This window comes from Chamaea fasciata, unplaced genomic scaffold, assembly GCF_029207755.1.
Source record: "Chamaea fasciata isolate MVZ Bird 193981 ecotype frontalis unplaced genomic scaffold, bChaFas1.0.hap1 SCAF_2, whole genome shotgun sequence".
Classification (NCBI taxonomy): domain Eukaryota; kingdom Metazoa; phylum Chordata; class Aves; order Passeriformes; family Sylviidae; genus Chamaea; species Chamaea fasciata.
In genome coordinates, this window is record NW_027094087.1 from 91,290,241 (window position 1) to 91,317,897 (window position 27,657).

The window sequence follows — 27,657 nt, forward strand, 5'->3', positions numbered from 1 at the left end:
ACAGGTTTTCAATATGCTAGGTATTGATCTGAGAAACTAAAAATGGCTTTAAGTAACATACATCTGAGAACAATTTCTCCTGAAATTATGAGACGGGATTAAAATTTGTAATTAATACTAAAAACAACTAGTGGCAATAAAATTAAAGAAATTTTAAAGGTCTAGGTTACTTTTCCATGGAGAAAGTCTTTGTTGAACAGAACACAACAAAAATACAGTCCTCCAAAACTATGATGACTTCTTCAGTCCTCCTACTTACCAGCTTCTTGAAATTTATCCAAAAGCATACTGATAGCTGTTATTTCAGTTCGGACACCTTTTATTCATTGGTGAAGCTTTAGCACAATTTTAAACTATGACATGTAGTCACATAAGGGTTTTTGTTGTTTTGGATCGTTTCAAAATACTGAAAAATTATAGTCTCTAATCATGGTCCTTGGCATCCAATACATAAACACCTGGCATTGATGTTAAACCAGAAACAGATTATTATTTGCAGGTCCAACTTGCTATTTGCAAAGGCCTGGGAATATCCAGCACTCTCTTTTGCAAACTATCTCATTTGTGTTTTAGTTAGCCATTTCTACACATTTAAGTATCTTCTAACTTACTTGAATTTAGTGTTTGACGTGTTTTGGCACTTGTGCAATATGCTTCAATGACTTTAAGAATTTGAGCATCTTCTTCTAAAGCAGCTGTACCTAGAATCAATGAGAAAAATAGAATTTTAAACATGGGCATGTTTCTTAATATAGAAAAGCCTTTGTAAATCAGTACAGTTCAGTTGAGTCTAAAGTTCAGCCTAATCAACCCTTTAAAATTATTTTAATTATACCATTTTAAAAATTAAACTTCAGTGAACAAAAGTAACAGTTTAAAAAGACAAATACTATTTTGAAATGCTTAGAAAAAATTCAATTCAGAGTAGCCACCCACACATTCAAGAAATTTTCTGAGTGTCTGATGTTGTACAGAATGTGTTTTGAAGTGTGAGGACTCTCATTCAAAAGCAGTCATTTTACTGAAAAACCCCTATATACTCGAGCTGTTATATAAATACACAATTCAATATGCATACTATTCCATTGTTTAATCAAAGGAATCAAGAAAAAGAATACTAATTCACAGAAAACATCTTGAAAACTTTTTGCATTTGTGCATATATATATATATGTGTGTGTATATATATATATAAAATCAGATTTACCCCTTTCAACAGCACAAAGTTGAAAATAAAACTCAGAATTAACAGCATAACTTCAGCATGCAGAAGGAAAGATGCCACTATCATGCGCATATATCTGTGAAAAGTGACTAAACTACTCAGAGTTCAACGTAGAAACAGCACTACTGAACAAATTTAACTATTCAAGCTTAACATGGCAACATTTTCCAAAAGGTAAAGCTCCACAGCAAGTCTCACTGGGTGACTCAGTAAAATACTGTCAAATTGTTCACTTGCAATAGAGTGAAACTCCAATCAGAAATCTAGAGGTGCCTCTACCATTATTTAGATGAAACCAGAAGTCTATGTGCAAGGCAAGACAATTTGTTGTTTTAAAAGCATTTTTCCTCTTTGCCCCCATGAAATAATTAGGTTTGAAGATTTCCTGCTGCATGAATCTGAGCAACCTTCAACATCAAAATGCAGCTGTATTCTCTGCCAGCCAATGCATCCTGTTGGGGTTTGTGATTTATTATCACCAGAACAAAGCCAACTTTCCAAACATTTGTTGGGACACGCTAGCTACTGCAGAAATTATCTTGACCCAATATCATTTTCCTGCAGTTTAAGAGATGCAGGAACTCCAAAGTACAGGTTATCCCTCTTTCAAGGCAGGGAAAATAATTGGATTTTCTAGTTAGAATGCAGCACCATTTTATTACAGTAGCAGGACAAATACTACACTTCTGAAATAGCATTTTGAGGGCACTCAGTTGAAACATCTCAGTTGTTTTGTCTGTTGAAATGCTGATTTGACACAGCAGTTCTCAAAACATTGCCCATAAATCCTCTGGATTCCTGAGAAGGGAAGTAACAAAACTCAGACCACTCTACCAATATGCTTTAAGTTTGATACAAGTGGGAAACTTTTGTAGCTCCACAAAAAAGTTGAGAAAGTTGAACTAACAGAACCTTCTAATTACTGATTAGGGAAGATGAACATCAAGAATCTGTAAGAAACACTCTTTGACTAAAAGCTACAAAAAAAAAAAAACCAAACCTTTTAATACAAATTATCAAATCAGGAGTAGAACACTGTATTTGGAAGCTACAGACTCCTTCCTTCCCCCAGCTAAGAACCCTTAACTCCTCCCACTGTGTTGTTTAACAACGGCTAAACCTGCAAGTTGACAGCCTTATCATCATCATTACAACTACCGAATCTCTATTCTCCAACATCTCAAATGATACAGCATTACAGTACTTTCATTTTTCCTAAACAGATGCCTTTCTGTAAGGACAAAACATCCTGAACTACAACATCCACCTGCACATCTATGAACAAGAATCATTCTACTCACTAGCTTAACCTTTGCCACATGAAATGCACAGAACATTCAGAAGGACTAACATCTCAGACAAACCAAGAGCACTCAGAGGAAAAGTTTTTTCTCTCCAACTCTATATAAGCCTGTGAGAGACAACTGCCACAATAACACACTTCATGCACTGAACACTCATGGCACAGACTATCTTAAAAAGCCCAAGAGCAAAGGACAGACACAGAGAAGCAAAAGCTCCAGAAAAAATCCGTCCAATAAAACACCCTGTCTTTTACGAATACAAGTAATCAGATTATTCATTCACACAAATTTCTAAGGAAGAATTACAACAACACTGACAACTAAGTGAATACTGTGTTTGCTTGATAACAATTAATGCTCCCTCTACTTCAAATTATCCCAACATCCAGATTTTGAACTCTCTCTTTCGGTACATTACTCAGTCTCTTCCACATCAGCATTTTTCTTCAGACTTCACACAGCCTAAATATCTGTAATTTATTTAGATACAGACATGAGCAAATGACTTTATTTACAGGAGATAAGAGAAGACTGTTGGAACCCAGAAGGAGTGATTGTGGAAGCAACTTGTCGTCAAATCAGCAGCAAAAACCAGCTTTCCAACACTGAGGACAGAAGCTCCTACCAAGACCAACTTAAGAACATAGCTACAAAGTATTCTGCAAGATTGATTCAGCATCTTCACATTGTTGTTTACAGTACTAAACGACAGGTTTACTTCACTGAACTTCACATGGCTCTGCAACCTCCCTTCCTTCTGTAACGCAGAGAAATAGGCACTTCACAAGCAGACATCCACTGTAGCAAGCAGTAAAGTTCTACAAAGCAACTAATGCCATCATAGCACAAGATGAATATAACAAACCATCCTCTGGAGATACCTACTCCTCTCCCCTGACAGGAGAGGTACATCTAACTCTTAAAGAATTTAAACTGATGTTAATTCCACCCTTTGTATTATGCAGGTATTTGTTCAAGTCTCTCTTACTTTTTCTCAGTGCAAACTCTTCATCTGATGGCTTCCGCTCTGGCTTGCGTTTGGGAAGCAGCTTTTTCATGGTTTTAGGGCTTTTACTGAGATCCTGTGTAGGAAAAATAAAAAGAGTAGAGCTTCTAGACACTATTTCAAGAATTTAACTTCTAAGATGCATACAGGAATTACTAACTAAACACCTTTTTACAGCACCCAAAAATCAGTATACTAATATTTTTTGCCATGTTCAATTTGCCTGCATTGGCTAATTTCCTCTCTACTCTTCTTCCAGCTATACACACAGCCAAGTATTTTATCTGTTCTATTAACAGAAATATACATAAAACCTGCTGCAAAGGCATTCAGCCTGTTTGAGAGCTAGTGAAGGGAGAAAGGAAGAGGCATGAACACATCAATAGGTCTTTTTCCTGAACAGTTGAAGAGACAACCCATTTCACTTGTCTACCGGGAAGCAAGGAAAAAGGACCTAACAAGGAAGCTTGGCAGGTACTATACTCTTCAAAGTCAAAATTTGTAAAAGTTTAGGTCTGTTTTTACAGAGATCTACAGGAAAAAGAACCAAACCAAACCAAAAAAAAACCCCAAAAAAACCAAACCAAAAAAAAACCCAACACAACAAACTAACAGAAACCACAAACAAACAACAAACCCAGCAGCATTTCTGCTCAAAATGTGGTCATGATAATTTACAGGAACAATACTAAGTTTCAGGAACAAAATGAATATGCTTGTCTATCCTTTACCTGAAGGATACAATACATCTGTGAAAATACAGAACAAGAAAGTAAAAAGGTGACTGAGCAGGACCTACCAAAGATGATCATGACAGGTTTTGAATGTTATTGTATGCTAAACACTTTAAAGATGATTGAAATTTTAATACATTGAAGAGTTTAGTGGCCTACACATGAAAGCATAAAAGGATTTTAAGTTAAATTACAAAATGAGCACATAGTACAGCCAAACAGAAGAACTTCTTCTAGCAGCTAAGTCTCAATACAAATCTAGCACTGAAGATCAACTCTCACTTTTTCCCTGTTGTTTAGGAGATTTACAAAATTAAAAGAAAGTCATATACACACAGCCACCACAAAAAAAATTTACACCTTCCTACTGAAGGCCCGCCACATTGTCTTTTTTCTTGGCTGCTGCATCTCACCTCTTTATAGCAAAGAGCAGCTGAGGGCCGTAGTGGAGGTGCAGGCCGCAGGCAGCTCAGACTCCAAGGCTTGGGTGTTTTTGGAGGCTCCAGTGGTCCCCAGTTTATTGTGGTGTGTGGAGTCCCATGATGGGATGGATGAGGGAGAGTGTGGTAGGCAGGAGTCAGGGGTATTGGCTTGCTGTCTGAATGCTTGCTGGAGGGAGTCACTGGGTGGGAAGGAAGCTGTCAAACATGATGGGAAAGGAAAGAAAGCATATTATCATAATGGAGACAGAGTGTCATCAAGGAGTGCTGAAATAATCCCACCTGCTATAGCATTTCTGTTTACTACAGGTGGCCTTCGAAAATTTTTACACTAAATTATTTCTTGGAAAAAAGGAGCTTAAATGTTTTTTTATTGTCCACCACAGACAGAGCACAAACTAAAAACAGAACTGCTCCCACTTCTCTCACCACTAAGGGTGGAGCTAAATTTAGAACCATTCATATCCAAAAATGCAAATGCAGAACTCAAAAGAAATTACTGTTTCTCCACAGCCTGTCAAATACATCACCAATTATAACCTACTGTTCTAAGTATACTTAAAAGATGGTGATGTATGCACTTGGTCAAAACAGAAAAAGTAACGATAATGAACTTTCTTTCACCCCATTAAACTGTTACACTGAGTTTTAAGCATTTTATTCTTTGTTCACACAATTAAAAACAGAATTATCTTTTTACCTATTAAACTACAGTGACACAATTCGGTTCCTGTTACTAATGGCTAAAAAAAGGCTTTCCATGGTGTAATATTTGCCAGATAATGTAATTCTGCTCGTTCACTTCTATTCAGAAGCTCTTTCTTACCGTGTGAGATGGCACAGAGTGAGGTTTAATGGTGGGATTCCCAACAGTTGTGACTTTGGTTTGCTTCTGCAGGTGATCCACCCATTCGTGCAAATCTTGTTGGTTGTTACAAGATACTAATATCCTTTCAATCATATTTCCTAGGTGACAGATACCAGAAAGACACAGGAAATGAAAAAAGAACAATTTAGTCAATCTGACATGATTAAAAAAGACATGCATTTCCTCTCAATACTAAGCAAAAATTTAAATCATATTTTCAGTACAACAGCATCCTACTTCTCCAGGTTGTAACACACATCGCCTCCAGGAATTTATTCTCAGCCAAGCACAAGAGTTCTACTTTTTTCCCCTAGCTCTAGTAATTAAGCACAACCTTAAATGACAAGAGTAGGAGACAGCCTTATGCTTCTCCATCTTCCCCAGTAAAACCAGCACAAAGCCTAAAATGTCATTCTTGACTCTGTGCACTACAGCACAGGAAAAGTTATAAAATCAGAGTTCGCCCATCTTCTCTCAGAAGAAAGCATAAAATTAAAGGTAGGGCAAAAGTCACTTGGAAATGCAATCTCAATCAAAGATAACCTTAATTTCTGCACTTAACCTAATTTAATCCATCACATTCCCCTTGAGGTCAGCTTCACAGCTATTATCGCAAAAAAACCCATTTTTTTTTTCTCAACATAAACAATCTTTTCCCCTGTGACTCGTGGCACTGATATACTCGAGACAGTCAAAATTAGTTTATTTAAATGCAACCTTGGAGGTAGAACTGATCCGGGAATTGAAGGAAGATATGAAACTCCACCATGGGGACCTTGCACTGTCCTTTAAATTGTCTCAGGACATACATGACAAAATGAATGACTAACCAGATAGAAATTAACCAATATAAGTATAATGGTAACAATCATTAACATCAGAGATGCTAAAGGAGCATCTCATTTTCTCAGGAAAGAGGTGGAAAATTTCTAGAAGAAAACTCTTGCTCAAAGCTCTTCCAGAGACTCTCGAATTCGTATCCTTTCAGTAAATAGTGTACTTTGAACTGCTTCATCACAAAAGATCTCCAAGGCTACTATCTCCATTTATTAAGACACAGAAATTCCAAGATGAATCCCATGCAAAGACCTCCTTAACTGCTTTAGAGAAGCAGTAAAAAGCAGCCTTCAAGTGAGGCTCTGGGGAGCTGTGTTACAAAGTTTGTGTAATCACAGGAGGGCTGAGGCTGTAAGGGATCTCTGTAGGTCACACTCCCCATTGCCCAAGCACAGACACCTGGAGCTGCTTGCCTGGGATCATGGCCAAGGAGCTTTCCAGGACCTCCAAGGACAGCCATCTCCCCAGGCACCCTGTGCCAGTGCTCGGTCATCCTCACAATGAAAAAGTTTTTTCCTCTGTTCAGAGTGAGCATTTGATGTTTGAAACAATATATCCTGCAATAACTAGTAAATAAAAATACTAATGGGCAATACCTGATATTTCAAATGCATTTTTATGGTTTTCACTGTCTTCTAGCTTTGTAATAGTCATTCCTGTCATAGGCAGTTTTCCCTTAAAAAAAAAAGATGGTAACGTTGACAGTAAATACAAAACACATAAAAACATTACCAATTAAAGAAAACACTAACTTTAAACTCTGAAAAAAGACATTCATAGTAAATCGACACATACACCCCAATGGATTTAAAAACATTTAAAAATTCATATAAACATCTCACAATGGGAGTTTTTCATATGTCCAACTTCTGCAAATTACATCTGTGACATCAGTTCATCTAGCTTATACCTATTCAGGCTACAAAATCCATACAAATACAATAGTGATCATTCCTCAGCCTCGGATTCTTGAAATTGAGACCTTCAGGATCATCCATATCACATGACTGGAGGCAATAGCGACTCTTAAAGCACATTTGTTTGCGAACTATTTGATTAGCTCCCAGAATAAGGTCTGTAGAACCAGTAAATTTATAAAGGAGTATTTCACTAAATAAATGCATCAATTATTTACTGAAGATTCATTTCTTTAATAATGTCACTACTAAATTGCCTCACAGAAATACTTTGAGGGGAAAAAAACCACAGAGAATACCTTCAAATTTGTAAATTTTCTTCAGAGGAACATACTAATTTTGCAGAAGATCCCATTTTAAACCCAGTCAAGCAGGGGAAAAAAATCAGTTTAGGATAACTTTTTGACCCTTTAGAAACACAGATGAATAAATAAAGTTGAGTATTTTGGGGATGAAAATGAAACTCCAATAAAAGTTTTTTAAGACAGATCCTTTATTCTCCTGCACAGAAACACTATTCAGCAAATACTGGCAAAAGCACAAATACTATGTGCTGTGGAATTTGCTCCAACAGAGCAAAAAGAATAAAAAACAACTTTATGTTTTCTTCTTTCCTAAAGACAGCAGAATGGACAAAGGTTTCTTAGAAGCTTGAAAATGAAAAATCGCTTGTATTCTGTAGGCAGAGAGCATGCTCAGGCCCAAGATACCAAAGACAAAGGAGGACTTCTCTTGTAGCAGCTTCCCCACTGAAGGAAACATGGTGGCCATGGCACTACACAATGCAGTTAAAATTTGCTCTTTTCCCTTTTTTCCAATGTTTGCTGGTTCACAAATAACACAGCATACAACCATATGAGAGATGTTCAAGAGCTGCTGACACAGGTGGGGAGGCAATATAGGGGTACACCGGTGACAGAGATCCCCTGAATCACATGGCAAGAAAAAAGTACAAAGTCAGCAAAACAGAAAATTGAAATGAACTTGTGAATCATTTATATTTCCCTTTTTTTAACAAGAATTGTGTAGCCCACCTAAGAAGTATGGTCCTTGCTCATTGTGACTTCTGCTTACCACTGGTAAAAGTTCTTACCATTAGTTCACGTGGTAGATGTCAGCACTACCAACCAGAAAATCTGAAGCCTGACAAGAACTGGGCTATTCAGAAATGCAGAGAAGCTGTTATGTTGGATGGTGCCTACAGTGGCATAAGTTCCCTGAGAAGGACTGAGGGAACTGCATCATCTTCTGCCTTTATCCGTCCCAGTTCTGAGATGTGAACCTCAGAAAAAACATCCAGGAGGCCCAGGTTATGCACTCTAAATGGGCTCTGAGCAACTGACTCTATCCTCACCAGAAATTCTGACTGCGCCACTTGGAACACAGAACTAACCTGCCTTTTCTAGTATCTTTTTCCATCAACATTGGGATAATTAGAAGTGGCATAAAGTTAACAAATGTGACTGTCCCTTTGAACCACCTAATGCAGCAGCTTTTCAAACAAATCCATCTCCAATTGTGGTAGGTAAGGTACAAATCCAAACACAAGTTTTGGAATTTAATTTCTCTTAATCAAAAAAAAAAAAAAAAGTCAAATTTTGTGACTGACTGTGATTGATCACATAGGAACACCAAATGACCAACTTTCAGTATTCTTTTGAAGCAGGCAAATCACTGCTCAAGAGAAAGGAACAAACTGTTCAAGCGTCTGTTTTACAGAAGCATTTCTAGTAGGTGAAATCTCTGTCTCCTTTTAGAACTTTGTTGCAGTTTTCCCCTGTCTTTTGGCATTATTTGAACATTTACAAGACTTTCGAAGTCATGGATTGCACATTTGCCTCTCTCAGAAGTCTTTGAAACTATATACCCAAGATGCAAGTGCTTCTGTGAAACACAGCCTAGAGCTCCAGGGGAGCCAAGACAAATGGCACTCCTGCACTGCAGCAGTTGTTCCACCTCTGGAACAGGCCTGTAGGGCAACAGCCACAAGTACTCAGCTAGGAAACCTGGGAGAAAGCTCAAAGACTGTGTCTACCAGCTGGGAGCAGAGGATTGGTGAAGTGAAACACCTGGTGCTAAGGTCCCTAGGGCCACATTGTGTGCATTTCAGGTGGTGTTACACTGTGGAGCCCGAGGCTGGGGCCAGGGACTTAATGTCAGTCCATGCACTTGATCTTTTCCCCTAGTTAGAGCATATCAAGTATACATTTGGAGCATGCCTTCCACTTCAACTTCATCCAGAGGGAATATAGTCTGTGGGCCCCAGAACAACAACTACTCTGTGACTCAGTGCTCATTAAACAGAAAATACCTAAAAGATTAATTTTAAAAGTGTGCCACAGACTCCAAGATTAAACACTAAAGTGGATGCCTCTAAACAAACTGATGGTAACAGCCTAATTCACACTGATAAAAGCTTAAGGGGGCTGTGCAATTTTTTTAAGTCTCAGCAGCAGTCAAAGAGTACCAACAAACCTAAGCAGCAACACTGGCTTCCCACATAGATCTAAAAAGCTACCAATACTACTCATCAGCTACTAGTAAAAGGGTAAAAAACCCCAATGTCTCCTTGATGATAGTCACAGCTACAAAGAAAATCAAACCCTGGACTTCTAGGTGAGAATTTTATAAGACAGATGACCACTTCTTAATGCAGATATTACCTCTTATCTTTATAAATGCAAAAGTTTAATAATCCTTCCAAGTTTCCTATGAAATATCATTTGGAAAGAACACAACCCCCAACGCATTCTTACACATATATTAATGTATTACTTTACCTGGTAGATAAACCCACTCATTCTTGGGCTGGCAGACAACATTAGCAAAATGTTAGGGAAGAGAAGAAGGTACCTTTCATTCTTTTCCTTGTTAAAAGAAGAAAATGAAAAAGTAAGTACACCATCACATGTCCCTTCACCATTTTCTATTACTAAAAGCTATCAGCATTATTACTGGATTATTACTCCACAAGTATTTGCTCAGTGCAAAACTCTCCACTGTATTTAGAAAAAGAAAAAAAAAGAAAAAAAAAGAAAAAAAAAGTAAAGAAGATGACAGAATTACTATATCCTATTTGAAAAGTGCTACTAACACATGCCTATACTTTTTCCAGAAGAGCACAGCCTTGTATTTTAAAACAGGCATTTTACAGTCTAGGTGAAATATTGACCTTGTTTAATATGGTAACAACTGTTTCGCCAATTTCAGTAAAACCAGAATTACATACTGGATCTATTTCTTCCTATAATTTAGATGGATACTGTTACAGTCATATCGAGACTGTGGTCTCTCAAATTGGAGATCAGATTTTTAAACACTGGATTATGCCCAGAAGGAGAAAAAGCAAAGTAATAATTACTATAGTTACAACGAAAGCACTCATTACTTTGTTCTGGTTTTGATTTGCTGGCTTCATGTATGAAGTTATCCATTGTGGTTTTGTTTTGGGGTATTTTTAAGGAAGGAGGAATAAGTTTACTCTGAATCTACTGCTATAGACAACAAAAGGGAGAAGCACTAAAGTGTAAGAGTTTAATGACAAAATGAGTGCATCAACTGACAAGGCCACCATCCTAATTTCAAGCATCTTCGCAAAATTACAAGTCCTTTGCAAGTTTTAATGTTTTTAAGTAAACATGTGCAAATGTCTGTATCATTTTTACAATGACAGAACAAAACCCAGATGCTGTTGCACAAATGGAGATGTCCTTGTATCTTGCCAAAAAGCTGTAATGCTAAACAGAAACTTCTAGAAGTCCATTGCATTTAACATTTTACTTCATAATGAGAGTGGGGGATGGTGATCTATTTTGCTGGCTTCAAAAAGAGACATGACTGCAGAACATGCACCATCAGCTCTACAGATTCTTATTTATTTACTTTAACAGCTAACAAAATATCTGAGAGAAAAATATCAAGTGACTAACTTTTAAATATTCAGTTGCATGAACATTTTTCTTTTTCTTCATATTTATGGACCTCTTTGTTCTAAGGGAGGAAATGGACTGAATGAGGTTGCAATTCAAAAGCCCTCATCAGGTTCAAAGCCTCATTGATTTTTCAGGAGAACAACAAGCAATAAAAACCTGTCAGCAACCTGTATAATATTGCCTTTCTGTTAGCACTTGCTTTTAAAATTATTTTAACATTATTTCTGGTAGGACAAGTTTTTCTTTATGCTTTATTTGCTTCTTTGGTTAGAAAAAAAAAATATCACCCAACTCTGTCACTTTTAACTTTCTAATGTATCTTCTTACTGTATTCCTCAAAGATCATTTGGTACTCAAGCTTGTATTTCAAAATTTACTACTTGAGAAATGTGCCCAAAACAGTCAAAAAAGAGTTTGTCTCAGATACCTTACAACATAAAACTTTAAACCTTTTGCTATTTAAACACACTGTAAAAACTGCTAGGCACAATGATCCTGTAACATAACAACACATGAAAATCTTGTTTAATTATGCACTTTGAAAAAAGCCCTGCAAAAATTATCTTACAACATTTATAACTGCTGTAGTCAGTCATTTCTCAGTAAAATTTACAGACGAGACCATACACCTTCAAGGAATTATATTTTGGGTTTTGTAAAAAAATGCCTTAAATCAACAGAGAAAGACTTTAGCTTAGATTACCATCTCTGAAGCACTCCTTTATTTCTGTTGTATAATGATTATAATGAATTTTATTGAAAATTGGAAGAGTGACATTAAAGATGAGAAGGATATTACCTCACTTCCAGCACACTGAATCATGACTTGGGACATGTAAATCACATTGCCAAGTGTTTTGATATCCTCTCCCTCCCAACATCGAATAGCTTCTGTCAGTATTTGCAGTTCAAGTTCTTTCCGTTTCCGTACTTCTTGACATTGTGCCTAACAAACATTGGGAAAAACATCATCTCTATAAACTCTACCAATGTGGAAGGGTTACGGGTAGAAATACCCTTAGAAATACCACTACAGTTGTACTTACTGCTATGCTTGCAATACACAGAAGACAGCACCTTACCTGAAGCATTTTTATTTAGATGACTATTACTAATAGTTTTCATAAACCAGTTTTACTAACTTAAATATTATGGCTTTTCAATACACTGACTTCAATTACCCTTCCAAATCCAGTCATAGCTCTGTTACTCAAATTTCTCCTTCCTTTATGTTTCAAATCTTGTTATGACTAACCAAAAATGGACATGGTCAACTGCAGAGTAACACAGCTGTCAGAAATAGATGCCTATACCACAAAACATCATCTTTCAGTAAAAAGAGACCTGCCACCTGTGCAAATCATGAGTGTCTAGAACTTTGTGTTACTAGTTTTGTTAAGTAACTCCAGCCTGCTCTACTTCTACTCATTTGAATTTTTCTCAACAGAATTGTTTCCTCTTGTTTGTATAGCACTCAACAGGATGCAATACACAAACCTCTTCTGAACACTGATAACACTAATTTTCTGGTTTAAAAATTTTTAAAAATGCCAGTTTATCATCAGCACACATTCCTAACAGGAAGCATAACACAGTAAGTTTATTGTAAGTGAGACTGCATTAATTATTTGCTTGTCGCAGTTGAGGCATAGATTTTCATTTTTTGTAAAGACGATAGCACACAGTCTGTTCATCTGTTCAAATTAGGCTTCCTGATCCTATTATTGCTAGAAGTTTTGCATCTTCTGAACTTCACTAGCACTTTCCTCTTCAACCCTTCTCTCTCAAAGCCAACACCATTGCCCTAGAAGAAATGCACTTGGAAAAAAAAATCAGAACATGTACTCGTTTGTTGTAAAGAAGCCATTCTTCAGGACACTAGTTATGCAAGCACAAGTAGAAAGGGAGATGAAGTATGATGAGAGGGCAGAGGTGCAGAATAGTTTGCTCAACTCTTACCCCAGAAGTCTATTTGCTATAACTCCCCAGTAAATTACCATCCTTAGCTCTGCCCACATACAGCGTTAATTTCCAGGCTTTTAAAATTTTACTACACATTTACAAAAAAGCTTCACTTTTTTAAGCAATAGAGGGAGATTAAATTAGAAAACATTCTACTTAAAATATATAATCTGTTCTTTTATCACTCTTACAGAAAGATTTTTGAAGGCAGTCATGGATTTTTGAATATCTGGACGATCCGGATGATAATCCTAAAAACAATGGAGAAAACATACATAAAAGGTTCAGTTCTAGAAAAATTAATTTTAAAAAATGTTAGAGGCTTAACTAAAAACAAACAATTCTGCAAAATTGAAGTTGCATACTAATCTGGTCTCTTCATGGCCTTCTTATATCAAACACTGTGGGTTCTAGTTTCTAGTAAAACTGCAGCTATTTAGCAAAATCCTAGTTATACTTAAAATAGAGTCAAAGAAGTTTTGTAAGACCTAGTGGATAACAGATTTTGAAATCCCAAGAGAAGAGTATTTACAGAGTTTAGTTTAGTAGGTTAGCTTTGTCACAAAGGTGATTCCCTACAGACTAACTAGCATGTTCTGCTGTTACTGGCTGACAAGTCAATCTGTGTGACAAGACCCCCATGCTTTCCATTTCTTTTCATACTCCATACATCTAACCTACTAAATGCAAAGGTGAAAAAAGTAGGTCCTCATCCTGTGAAGATCACTTTCGGACAGCATTCATTGGAAGGCCGAGGGACTATTTTGCCAATGTGTTGGACATGCTAAGGTGAAAAGCGGTACTCCCACCACAAGATAAAGTGGCCTCAAGTAGTGTGCAGTAGAGACATTCAATGTCAAGTTAACCAGAGACCCTGGTAGGACTATCCTAGGAATGATGATTAACTTTTCTGGATAGTTTTACTTTAAGTGTTTAGCTTTTACAGGAAGCTTTACTGCACTGACTTTTACATAAACCACTGCAGCCTGTAGTTTAGAAGGCTGATGGAAGAGCAAACAAATGTAATTTTGGGTCCCATCATGTTTGACATGTACCTTTAAAATAATTGTTGTCAAATCATCATTAAGCTGGAACATAAATGCTGATAAGATATACCTCCATGTGCCTTTCAAGTTCTTTGAGTAACGTGGGGTATTTATCCAGACGCATAAAAGGTTTGCTGAGGCCCGTGGTCAGTACAAGGATCCCAGGGCTGTTTGCACCTTTCATCTCCATGAATTCTCCTAGTTCTTCACTGTGTACACAAGATATTTAAGCAAATGAAGATTAAATTATCACAACAAATAAATTACATTGAATTCATGATTCAGTCTTTTACCTGCAATGAAGTATGCCAATAAAACAAGATGCCAAATAAAAAATGAAATCAAGTACAATTTAAGTGCTGTGACCCGTTTGTGTATGAAAGAGAATACAGGAACAAGGCCATATGTAGATTTGGCATCCAGCCAGGGAAAAACATACATAGGATCAAATCCACTGTTCTAGACAACCAGTGCTCAAAGACAGTTCCTAAATGTTGCACCATTCAAGCAACAATTACAGAATATATTTTATTACTTAGCTCTTTATTCTTGTAAAATTACATATGACTTTAGAGGTGGTTTACACAAGCAAGAGTCAAATGCTTCATATATAATTAAAAATAAGGGTTTTTATGGTGTCAGACAGTAATACAAATACAGAACAGTTCAGAAGTTTTTTCTCTCCCCCACTTACATGTTTAATGACCCAATCTCACATCCGAGGTGTTAATGCAAAAAAATTACCAGCATCCCTACAAATGGTAGAAATAATCACCGTGCAGTCTATAATGAGCTAGGGTTTCATTAAGTGTGGACTTACAAAACATACTTCTTTTCACAGCAAAGCCACTGGAAGAAATCCATTCTCTCCATGTATCATGAATTGCTACTTCCCCTCTCCAGATATTTTTTAGTATTTGATTAATTCAGAACTGGCCCAGCCCCTCAATTTTTACAGCAACTCAGTTAAAACACCAGATCTGAAAATTTCAGCTCCCTTTGCTATCAAGAAAACAAAACAGCTACATCTCCTGCTTGTAATGCAGATGCTTTAGAAGACTATGGTGGAGGAGGACTAGCTTTTCAAGAGTTTAAATTACCAAGAGCAAAATGAGCCCTCTCCATTCGGAATGGAAGATATGGCAGCATCTGGGCTGATTGCCAGGCTTCATAAAATACAACTTGCCAAAGAACACAGAATTCTAAAGGCAAAAATCTAAATAAAAGAAATACAGAATGACATTTATTAAAAATGTAACATCTTACTGCATTCAAGACACACATACACTCCTTCCCATTTCAGAACAAGTGACACCGCTTACTAATGTCATTTGTCCAAATAGGTGAAGACAACAGAACAAGAACACAAACATGGTCCTTAGGGGAATGGTTCAGTGGTGGACTTAGCAGTGCTGGGTTAACAGTTGGATTTTATCTTAAAAGTCCTCTTCAACCTAAATGATTCTACAGTTCTATGAACTGTCACCTTCCCATCCCAATATAAGTGCTCTACCCACTATCCCACCTGGATCATTCACCTCCCAGGTACCAAAGTTTCCCCCAGCTCACAGAAAAGAAGGTACTTTTCTATACATTTTACTCCAAGTTTACTTGTCTTCAGATCAGTTAACTGGAATTTCCTTACACTGCCTTGCTTATGTATATCCAGCACTGTTTCTGAATTGTCAGGTCCATCATTCACACCACCTCTTTCAAGAGCCTTCTGTCCCATTCGAAGGAGGCCCAGGCACTCCTCAGTGTATGTATTTGCACCATTTCAGCTGCATTTAACAACAGAGTGGAGAAAGAGGGTGAGGGGATTTCTCAACATCTGCTGTGCATTTTAAAGATGCAAAGAGAAGGGCTGGGCACAATTGGGAAAGACCTTGCATCCCTCTTAAGCAGGGTATATCAGCAACTCCATGCCTTCTAAATCAGCTCGTGACAAACAGGTTTTAGCCAAAATTAAAACACGTTGAAAAATTTCCTACAATACCTAGCATGAAGCATTATAATAATGCAACACAGATGAACCTGAGTACTTTTTGAACTTAAATTTAAAATTAAGTAAAGCTGGCCAGCTCTAAATATCTAGAGGCTGACGACCAACTTTGCCTAACACTTCCTTAATCACAGTCCTTGCTTAGCACAAAATCACAACAGGTCAGAACTTGACAGCTGACTGCAGGGGCACCCTAAACAAGACTAAAGACTTTGACTTGTAACTGTGTCTTGGGTTTACCAGTACCAGCTGCTTTGAGGTCAAGTACTCAGGGTAATTCACTGAAACATCAGGCTGCATGGCACAGTATGGTGGCACCTCAACTCCTTCTGACTCAGTTAAAAAGAAAGAAACTGTTTCAGTAAGTGATAAAGGTATGACACCCAATTTACAGAAAGCTTTCTCGAAGTTTACCTAGGAAAGACCTTTTGCCAGAAGGCCTCATTGGTTTTAAATTTCAGTTCCCTATGTATATGACACAGATCATGTGCAAGTCATTGCTTTTCTGTTTTATCCATTCATTGTACCTGTAATCACCCCCACCCATTTCAGCACCATAAAGCCAGGTTACACACAGTACTTCCTACTTCATCATACTTCATCTTCTTAAAGACATTTCCTACAAGAACCAAGAGGAAGTAGCTGTTTAAACTCATTCTTTGCATTTTGTTTGCTTCAGTCAGACACAGCCCCTGCTGCGTCATTCTATCAACTCTGCCCTTTTACAGTATCTATTACTGTTCCCCATTTCAGGCAGCACAATCCAGAAGTGTATTACAGATTCTCTTTCACCCCTGCGAAGCTGCATTTTCCACAGGATATGCCAATCTCAAACACCACAGGCCACTCAATTTAACACCATTCTGGACAGTCCTCATTTTTGCCCTTAGACTGCTAAGGGGCAAAAAACCCCATTCCTAATTACTTCAGCCATCTCCTTACTGTCGGGTGCACACAAATGCATTATACAAATAGTATTTGCTGAGCTATCTACTCAGACAATGCTTGCACTTCCCCCTCCCTTTTTTTTTTTTTTTTTTAATGCTTTTAGTGTAGGAGAAACTTTGGTTACCATTTCACCCATATTCACATTTATAATTTTCATTATTGTTGTTCCATTTTTTCAACTTCAGCATTATGAAAGACATGTGGGGAAAAACAGGAGAAAATTCCCTATAGTTTGAATTAAAATTGACTTCTTGGAAACCTGAAATAAAACCTGGTATTATCTTGTTTTCACTGTCTACTCTCTAAACCCTTTAACTAAACACACACTGTGGTTATGCCATTCTCTGCTCAAGTGACACTCGGTGTTGATCATCGTCTTTTTTACTTAATCACAATACTGGAATCTATGGAGCAAGTTTAAACCTCAGCTCACTTGAAACGTACACAAATGTCCTGAAAAACAGGCTTAGCAATGGCATCATCAGGAAGCCTGTAACAGGGAGCAGAGTTAATAGGTGTAATTAAAACTGAATGACGTAGTTTTCCTCCCAACATTCCCAAGAGGACAATGTCTTCTTTCATATATTTCTATGCTTCCTTCTGACAAGTTTTGACATGCCTGCTTGTTCAAGCTCCAGTCCAAACACAGGCATACACTCCTTTAAAACCTTAATACCCAAAATTTTGTCTAAGCAGTTCCATCATGCAGACCACCTTAACATTCTACTCATGCCATACGAACCTGGCACCTCTGCAGCTTTGTGGACATAAAATACCCATCAAAATGTGGATGTTACTTAAGCTCAAAGCTTAAAGTGAGTGTCTTTCATTTAGTCACAAAAGACAAATAGAGTATAGGACATAACGAAAGGGTTTACTTTTACTTTCAAAAATATTTGAGTGGGTTAAAATACTGCCCAAACATGACAACAGCTCACAACCGTTTTTAAATTAATTGCAACATTAAAAAAGTCTGTGTCAGCTGCTTTGCCAAAGACAATGGCTCTTTCATGTCATAATTTCAATTGATGCCTGCAAGTACCACAGTCTCCTAGGCAGTATAGGCTAAATGAAACTCCAGCCCACAGCTAAGAGTGTGTTTTAATAAAAAGCTATCATTTAGCTGAACGGGAAAATCTTTTGAACAGTGAAATCATCAACTCAGTCACAACTGCCTAAGCAAGTAGCTTTTCAGAAAGAGGCAGATGAGACTTCAATTTACTACTTGCATCACTTTACACAATAAAATGCAGAGAAGCATACAAAAGTGCTGTGCTTCATTTATTCTGAAATTTCAAGCTGAAGAGTTCTTCCCACTCCAGACTAGAGTTGGTTCACAGCTTGAGATATTTTAAAGGTCACCATGAAAAGTGTCTTTAAGCCCTACTAATTAATTCAAATCTTTCTCAAAACAGCTGCCTCAAAAACTGCAAATCACACTGGAAGAGGGAAGAAAACAGTTCAGATGTGCCTACAAGTAACAGAAGGAAAAAGATAAAGGCCATTGAACCTTGAGGAAGGCAGATCCAGGAACTAAAAGTGTATACATTTAAAATCACAACTTACACTTCTGAAGGAGGTCTCTGTTTGTAATAGATGGAGCACGAGCTATCACTGCTGAGGGGTCTGAGGACTGCACACAGGCACCGCATTTTGAGAGCGTCGTGACACAGCTTAGCTCAGCAGCCCCTCAGCTGCAGCTTTTAATTCCCTAGGGCAAAACCTCCCAGGCAAGCTCCTCTCCCAGGCACTGCTGCTCGGCGTATGACATCAGCCTGCACACTTGCAGGCTCAGGGATCCACCAAAGTGGGGGAGGCACAAAGAGTTTTCTGACTCAAGCTGATCTGTATTCCATGCTCCAGTTACTCGGAGTAATTGTGATATTCCAGCTCCACAAATTTTATCCAGACTGCTAGGTCTGTGGTGCAAGTGTAGAATATATTTGGGACATGTTATCCAAGAGAACAGAAGAATCTAGCAAAATTAATGTAACAAGTAAAGATTTGTGGATAGCTTTCCTGCTGCTGAGAACTGGCTTGATATTAAACGCTTTGCAAAATAAAAAAAAAAAAACAAACAGGTGCGTGTTAGTAATTTTCAACTGCCTTTTCATCAAATTAAATTTTCATCTGGTAAGATTTTTCTTCCATCTGTTTTAAAATAAATATACTGCTGTTTAAACAAAGTAATAAAGTTTAACACCCCACTCTATCCCTCAAAAATCACATACCTGATGCTGGTTACATCTGTCCATATTTCTTCAAAAGAATTTTTTGACCACTGATAAGTGGGGCCTGTTATTTGGTTTTTTTAAATTATGTTATCCAACCTTCAGTGAATCCCATACTCAAATATCTTTTCTCTTGTTTTTGAATATAGTCCATAGGAAGTAGAAGTCCTAGCTTCTGCCTGCTCTTTTGCTAGATTTTCTTGTAGCACTGAACTTTGTTGCTTGTGATCTTTCCCAGCTAGGTAACATTTCATGTTCCTGGCACTCCTTATCCTGCTGCAATTACCCATTTCTGTACTTTGTATCCAACTGGGTTTTTTAATCTGCAGGAAATCCACTCTTTCATGCCTTCCGTTGCTCATTCTGTTCCTTCTCTTACTGGAAGGCAAGCATACGTCTATGATCAGAAGCCCACACAAGAACAGCGCTACTTTGACTAAACTCTACACCCTCAAGGCAGTACTGGTCTCACCAGCAAGCAAAATTATCTCCTAAAATAATACCATATATTGGAACACCTATCCTTAGACCTGAACGAGGATCTTCAAGCTGTAAATAGTAAAACCAAACCTGATACAATGGAGCTAAAAAGCTGGGACTGTTGTGGAATAAAGAAAATGAGATAGGGATGGTGCACAGTGGCACTACGGCCATTATGAGAAGGGATCATGCAAAACTCTGAGCTCTGTCAGAGCACCACCCAACTGTACCCAGCAAACTCCACCTCTCCAGCTCTAGCCAGTGGCTTAAGACACAATTACAAGATAGAATGACAGATCTGAGGAAAAATTACTTAATCCTTCAAAATTCTTGATTCATTAAGCAGAAGGAATTTAAACACTGGGAAAAAAGTATGCAATAGCTCCAAAACAATTCCTGAGAAAAAAAGCACCTACCAAATTTCAAGACAGTATAAAATTGGAGAAGTTATACTGCATACCAACTCTAACACCTGGTTAAAACTTAAAAAGCCACAACTAGAACCAAGAAGAGAATCTGTTCCCAAGCTTAATAGAAAGATTTTGTTGTTGCTGTGATTATCAGAGGCAAATACATAGCTCTGAAACCTGAAGTCATGCATGGGCTGCATTAAGCTTTACTCCCATTTCTTCATGTTCACAGATACTCAGGTCTCCTACTATTTTAATGGTCTTTTAATTGTCTGACTATTAATACTTTAACTTAATGAAATGAAAGGTATTTGTGACTTTGAAGATTTGAACATGATAAGTGTCTTGTTTTTAAAATAACGTAATTGACCCCCTTTGATCCAGACTACATTTACATAAACATGAACATACATGCACACACAAACCTTATTCTGTATTAACTGAATAAAAGCCTCCATGTTGCTGCTGCATATGATCAAGAAGCAAATGACAAAAGACTAAGTGGAAACAGATTTGTATTCATACTAGATGGCATTTAAAAGAAAGGAAAAAAAACCAGTCACATTCCAATTGAATGCCCATTTTAAATCTCCAACCACATCCCCAGGACTGCTATTTAGAATCTACTCCACAAGAATGCTATTCAAAGAAAGTTTTTGTCTAGAAGTGCACAGTAATTCTGAGCACATTAATATCGAGTTTTACCTATACATATACACAGAGCCTTTACAAGGTGTCAACAACATTTTAACAGGTCTTACAACAGTGCTTGAAGAGTGCCCTTGATAGCTCAGAAAATGACATATAAAACTTCCACATGTAATGCTCCACCAAACCAGACAACCGCTTACAATTTTAATGTAAGTGATCCAATCACTCTGAAGAAAGAATACAGGTAATGTTTCAACCAATTTCTTTCAAGCTTCTTTCAGCCAGTGACAGTAAAAACAAAACAGTAATAGAAGTAGTATCTTTCATAAAAATTTTAAAAACCTTTGCCTAGAGCAATTATCTAGAAGATTTTTTTGTTGGTATGGGTTTCCAGAAAACAAGCAGTCTAATAAACTGAGTAGAAAATACTAATTTGTGATATAAGGATATGACATTTGCTAGGTTTTTTCGTAAAAAGCCTTTCAGGGGTACAATTATTTCATATGTGTTCAGTTTATGAATTGCACAGAGCTCATGGAAAGAAACAGACAGTAAGAATTTATGCAGACAGTAAGAATTTATGTTGCAAATCAAACTGCTCCAGATAGTTCCCTTTTCTTTTCTAAAATGCTACTGAAGAGCACAGATGCTACAAACATGATATTGAAGTCCGAGTATTCCACATACACTTATTTCTTTGCCCTATTTTTGCTAGTATTAAAATACATGGGTTTGGACACTCTTCTAAAATTGTACTGACAAACCAGTCAACAAACACTGCCTTTTCTTAAAAACCTTAAACCTTGGTATTTTACCCAGTATAAACTGCAGTGGAATTGTTTCACCATTACTACAACCATGGCTATCCTCACACCTCACAGCAGTTTTTAAATTAAGGTTTATAGGGGATGTTTTTACAAACTCAAATTATTTCAGCTAAACAAAGACAGTTCTGAGTATTTTACATTTCTTCATGCCTCCAACCAGTTTGTTATTTTTCTCCTTCCCTTTGCTTTGAAACAATGTAATTAAAAGTTTTCCAGCACTCTGAGAGGAAGAGATTCAGAACTGCTTAAAGCCACTTTCTGATTTCTTCATAGCAGTTGTCTCAAACAAAATATTCAGTCAGGCCACTTGCTACCTACAGCAACGTCGAACAACAAAATTTAAGGTATTAGAATAATAAAATAGGGGTAATTAGAAAGAATAGGATGCAATTCTGTTGACTCATGCCTAGTAACACAATAGCATTAGACAGAAAACTGTCTATCTCAACTTCTCTTCTGTTGAGCTATCTCATATGAACTAATTTCCACAACCATATTATTTAACTCCTCTATGATATTTATATTGTCTCCACCAGGACTTGATGTCAAGCTGACTTTAGAGACTTGAAGATGAATTTTTCTCAGGACATCTTACACAAAATGAAACATGAAAGAGAAGAAATGCTTCTCTTCTCCATTTGCAGAACAAACAGCTTTCCTCTCTCACATTTCCATCTGAGTTCTGAGATAATCCTTTACAGATATCCCCGAATCTAAAGAAATGCAGATGATCACTTTGCTGTCACATGCCAGCTTCCATCTATCGGTTAAATCCCAGACCTCTGTATGGAAAGAGCATAAAGACTCAAACAAGCAAAAAATATTCTAAGCCCAAGAGCATTAAAAACCATTTACAGAAAATGGTACTAAGAAGAAGGCCATTTGAAAGAAAGCAAGCACATAGGGATTTCATCGGGGGACTTTAAAAATACTTCTGCCTTGCTGAATTTTAATGACAAAAACTTACCTTCTTTCTGCCTATACTGTAATGTGAATTTGCAGCTTGATTTTTCCAGCTGGGGTTGGAATATAGTTACATGTATTAATAACTTAAGTGAAAGTTCAGAGTATTCGGTAACTAGAAGGTTTTTTGTCTTCATAATACTTTGAGAAAAGCTCACAAACATGCCACAATGTTGCTGTGAAAATGAAATTTGAGTTCCTGAAAGAAGCTAATACTATAGGAAAAAAATCTATTGTGATCCTTTTTGTTTTCTAAGTCTTGTGAGTACTCAAAATATCTTTACTTTAATCCAACGCAACAAGGCAAAAAGGAGAGGGGTGTGTGAAGCAAAAAAGAACGTATATCCTGCTAGAATGTGTCCCATAGCCAACCTCCAAAGAATTATGGTTCTGTCCTGCACCACAAGCAAGCATAAAGAGCCCCAAACTAACAGCTGCTTCAGCATGAGAGTCATCAGAATACAAGTTTATAGTGAAAGCCTATGAAAGCTGACTACTTTCATCAAATTCTTGCCTCAATACTTTTCCCTCAAGGTGATACAGGACATCTTCCGTGCAAATTTAAGGTCTGTCCAAAAGCTGAGCAACCTACATCATGCTAACTAAGCATCATACTTCTTACAGAAAATAATAATCTAGTAAAACTCACACTTCTTTCATAACACGCAGAAGTAAAGCTAAGGGTATAACATCATTATGAAGTTCAGTATATGCAGGCTTTTACATGGCTAAGTTACAATGAACCAACTGTCTAAGAAGCTTAAGTCAAGTCAGTTATGCCATAATTTCACAAACTTGTTTTGATCTCAACATTTTTAAAACAAAGATGACTATCAGTAAAGTTTAGTTTACATATTCAGAGTCCAGCATGTGTTCTTTCAATGAAAAAATTCTCTCAAATAGTTGATAAAATACTGCCAAAAGTGACAAGCTGCCCTGATCACAAACAGGGGCATTTTGGGTTTTTTGAAAACATGTGTTTTTTTAAAACAAAAGAAGACAAAATGCCCTATAAAACATGTTTTATGGGGCATTTTGTCTTTTTAAAAATGTGTAATTTTTTTTCTCAAATAAGTTCTACTACACCAAACACGTCAAAAGAGATCTCCCAGCTTTACAACTCAAGTGCATGTTACATACACTTTCGTATCAGACTTAAAAGACCACAAAGTTAACATACCTGTGTTCTGTAAGAACATTTACTGCTGATGGGTGGTTGGCACAGTATGTAAGGTATAAGCTTTTCATTTGTGGCATCAAATTTAGAAAACATCCTCCAACCCTCTGCTGAGCTTCAGGCAACCTAAAAACAGAGTAATGAAGATGAAAATACTGTAATACCAACCAGACAGAGAAACAAACTAAAGGTCAGAAAAGCAGTGTATATTTTGTGCTGGGTTTGGCTGGGGTAGAGTTAATTTTCTTCACAGTGTCTGGTAGGGGATCACATTTTGGATTTGTGCAACAATGTAATGGTGACAGAAGGGATAAAACTCTGCTCTTCTACAGAGCAACTCCCACTTGGAGGACTAAGCCTCTTCAGCAGAAGGCTGTATGGCCAATTGTACAACACACACTGAAGTTAACCAGAAGATGGGCCACTAGCTTTCATCAGTCCCAGATTACAAACGTATTCTTGACACCGTGTCTAAACCACTGTACAACATGTGCAAGATAAAATGTTTCAGTTTGCCCCTGCACTTGCTCTCCTTCCATAAAGGCTGCATTGCCTAACATAAATATGCTGAATTTTTGCTTCTTTGCAAGATGTGAGAGTGGATTTTACTATTGTTGTTAATCTTTTTAACAACTCCTAAAATGAGTACTTCAGTTTTCACATCAGCTGTAAAGCTAAATGAGCCCTCACTGAGTACTCTATGTACAGACTGTTAGCACAGTCCAAGAGCTTCATTCTAAGATTAGTTCCAACAGTTCTTTCTGTAAAAATATTTTTTTCCCTGAAAAAGATTTTCTTTTAAAGTCAGTATTTTCTGTAGTTGTCCCAGACATGTACATAAAGTTCCTAAATATCAATATTCAGCAGCAAAGCCCCTTTAGAAAAAAGTGAGAGATGCTACAGTGAACTTCAGGAGGAAAGAAACAGTTCAGCTTTCCAGGAAAACCACTCCTGCAGGCAGGGAATGTTCCCACTCTGCCCAAACACAATCATCTTGTCTCAGTCCTTAGGTTTGGTCACACATGTCAAAATTCAAAGCTCATTCCAAGAAATTCTCCCCCGAATTCCAAAACAGTAAATCTGTCTCCTATTAAGCACAGTATGGGAAGTCTACCCAAAATTAAGTTAAAATTAACCATAGAGGTGTTCCAAATGTGAGTCAGATGAAACACACTCCCTGCTTTGAGAGCAATGCTTGTGTTACAGACACCCAGAAAATGACAGCTGAACCCCCAGCTAACACATCGCACCAGACACATTCAGGTCTCAGTATCAACACTTCTTACTTATATCAAAGGCCAAGGATCACATTTTAAGTTTTCATTTTTTATTTTTACAAAGTTTAAATTCTGAAGTCAACAGACTGGCTGCTTTTACAGGTGTTTAAGGGAAAACCAAGGGCATTCCCCAGCACACTGAGGGAATGCTATTCTTACAGCCTTGCCAAGCAGCATTTCCTGCCTAGCAGCTGGCCCCCTTTATTAAATCTGGCATGAGCTAATAATACATTCTTCAAGTAATAGATGCAGCCAAAGTCTCAAACTCTGAAGACACACTCAAGGCATATAACTCAGTATTAAATAACAAGAGGCTCCAATAAACAGTTGCTAAAAATGGTTAAATTCCCATTTCATACTGTAGTGATGGGGGTGGAGGGTGAATTATGGCTGTTTGCACCAAGCAGACATCTGTGTCTTCTCAGTCTGCTGTTCTTTTAGCAGAATCAAAGACTGACATTATTCTCTTTCACATGCTGCACATGCATTGCCACTTTATACTGCACATTCTTTGTTGAATTAAGATAATTAATAGACTTTGTAAGGAGTGGTAACTAATCCCCTTTGACTTTTCTATTCCATGCGCTTTAGATGCAAGTGCTTTACTATTTTCAGCAGATAAACTATCCATATCTCCTTTACCTGCTGAGAAAAACAATTTAATGCCTATCACTGCATCATCTAAACCTTTTGGTAATTAATGTGTTCCATAAAGACCATAGTTATTTTACAATTTATTCTGAAGTTATCATCCCAATATTCTTATCATATTTAGCACTTTAATTAAAAAGGAATCACATTTAAATATTTACGCATATATTTAAGTTATACCAACTTCAGTTAAAAAAAGGCCAGATACATGTTTTAAATTCTATTTGCAAATGTAAAGGAATCATAACAAAGCCTCTGCTGTTGTACGCATGCTAGAGGAATCACCACATGACTACATCCAAACTAACATTATCAGCCTGTTGGAGTTGCATCCAACAGCTGTGAGTTCTGTTTCTCCAGACTTACAACGGGCACCCAATGTATGGTAACTTGAAGAAAGAAATAAAAAGTAAGTGCAATTGAACTCCAAAAGGTGCAGTTTGTGAAGAAACTAAATACATTATCTCCTGAGGTTTCGCAGTTTACAAGGTATTTCAATAAGGGGCCACTTGGTAACTTTCTGAGAGAGTTTGCACAAACTGAGGCACTACTCAACTTGCTCACAATCCTTCAGTCTAATTTTCACCATCTTTACTACCACACTATTCACTAATTGTCTAATTGTCTCAGCCCTCAGACATCAGTTACTATGCATGTTTGTTTCAGGATATCTAAAGACACTGCATTGAAATTCCCTTAATACTGATAGCCTTATTTCTGTTGATACTCAGGACAACCAAAAGTAAAGGATGATACCGGGACTTAATAGACTTAATTTGTATCTGCACTCCAAAACCAAACCTGAAATACTAATGAGTTCTGGACTAGATTTAAATAGTCTCCCCTTCACACTCGGGCCTCTCCTCCTCTGTTTTTGTTGCTTGGGGTTTTTTTAAATTCCATTCCATTACAGGATCATCCCCAAACATGAAGTATCTGCTCACACTTAAACACAGAACAAGACAATAGTTACTGTGACTGCAAGAGCACAGACGTGAGGGGAACAGAGGACAAACCCCAGCCTTGCCCTGGCTGTTACAGGGCAAGGAGGCAAGCCTGTGATACCACGTAGAAGACCTCAATTTGCTACAGAGGAGATCCTGTCTAGCAGTGCACATAGCTGGTGTCACCAGTCAGCCTGTGTGTTATGTGCCCCTCCTTACTGGGACTGCCATGGACCGACAGCTTCTACTTCCAGGTGAATGGAAGAATCTTTTCTGGAGCAGATCAAATCAGTTTCACTCTCCTGCCACAAAAATACCCATAGAGCAACACTTCCAATAGAGATCATTTCCATCAGGCCAGAGATCACCTGATGGACACTGACTTTGTTCACAGAGACTCTTTTGCTGTGTGAACTACTGCAGAACTGATCTTTGCCACAGGACCACAGATGTGGAATGAGACCTGGACCACTTTTTGTCTTCAAGAGACCAGAGCACAGAGCACGCTTGCTATGTTTCACTGTCAGAAATCTGCTCTTTCACAATTGAAGACTACAACAGCATCTCTCTGCATTGTCTGTTACAGTTCTTTTCCATCCATGAACCAAGTGCACTGGAAGCTGATCAGCCAAAAAAAAAAAAGGACCTCTGAAGCCTATCAGCTAGAAGATTCTCACTCAATGCTAGTTAGACTTATTCCATGCACTACTTCTGTTTGGCAAATTAAGAACAGAAGTTACAAAGGTGGAAATAACCCCAACCTGGACAAGTTCAAAGAACACAAACCTTTAACAATAAACCAGAAGATCTTCAAGGCCATGGGCG

General features: G+C 37.5%; 1 protein-coding gene across 6 annotated transcripts in view; it reads right to left on the reverse strand.

The window, feature by feature from the left end:
• The window catches only part of ARHGEF7 (Rho guanine nucleotide exchange factor 7), a 115,782-nt gene that overhangs the window by 19,079 nt on the left and 69,046 nt on the right, over nt 1-27,657 (reverse strand). For all 6 annotated transcript variants that reach the window (XM_066176752.1, XM_066176757.1, XM_066176756.1 and 3 more), the window contains 10 exons: nt 23,964-24,086; nt 14,342-14,480; nt 13,417-13,476; nt 12,063-12,209; nt 10,112-10,198; nt 7,011-7,089; nt 5,536-5,675; nt 4,683-4,907; nt 3,518-3,611; nt 612-701 (listed from right to left, as the gene is read on the reverse strand). In XM_066176752.1, the coding sequence (XP_066032849.1) occupies nt 612-701; nt 3,518-3,611; nt 4,683-4,907; nt 5,536-5,675; nt 7,011-7,089; nt 10,112-10,198; nt 12,063-12,209; nt 13,417-13,476; nt 14,342-14,480; nt 23,964-24,086 (1,184 nt within the window). The remainder of the gene's footprint in view (nt 1-611; nt 702-3,517; nt 3,612-4,682; nt 4,908-5,535; nt 5,676-7,010; nt 7,090-10,111; nt 10,199-12,062; nt 12,210-13,416; nt 13,477-14,341; nt 14,481-23,963; nt 24,087-27,657) is intronic.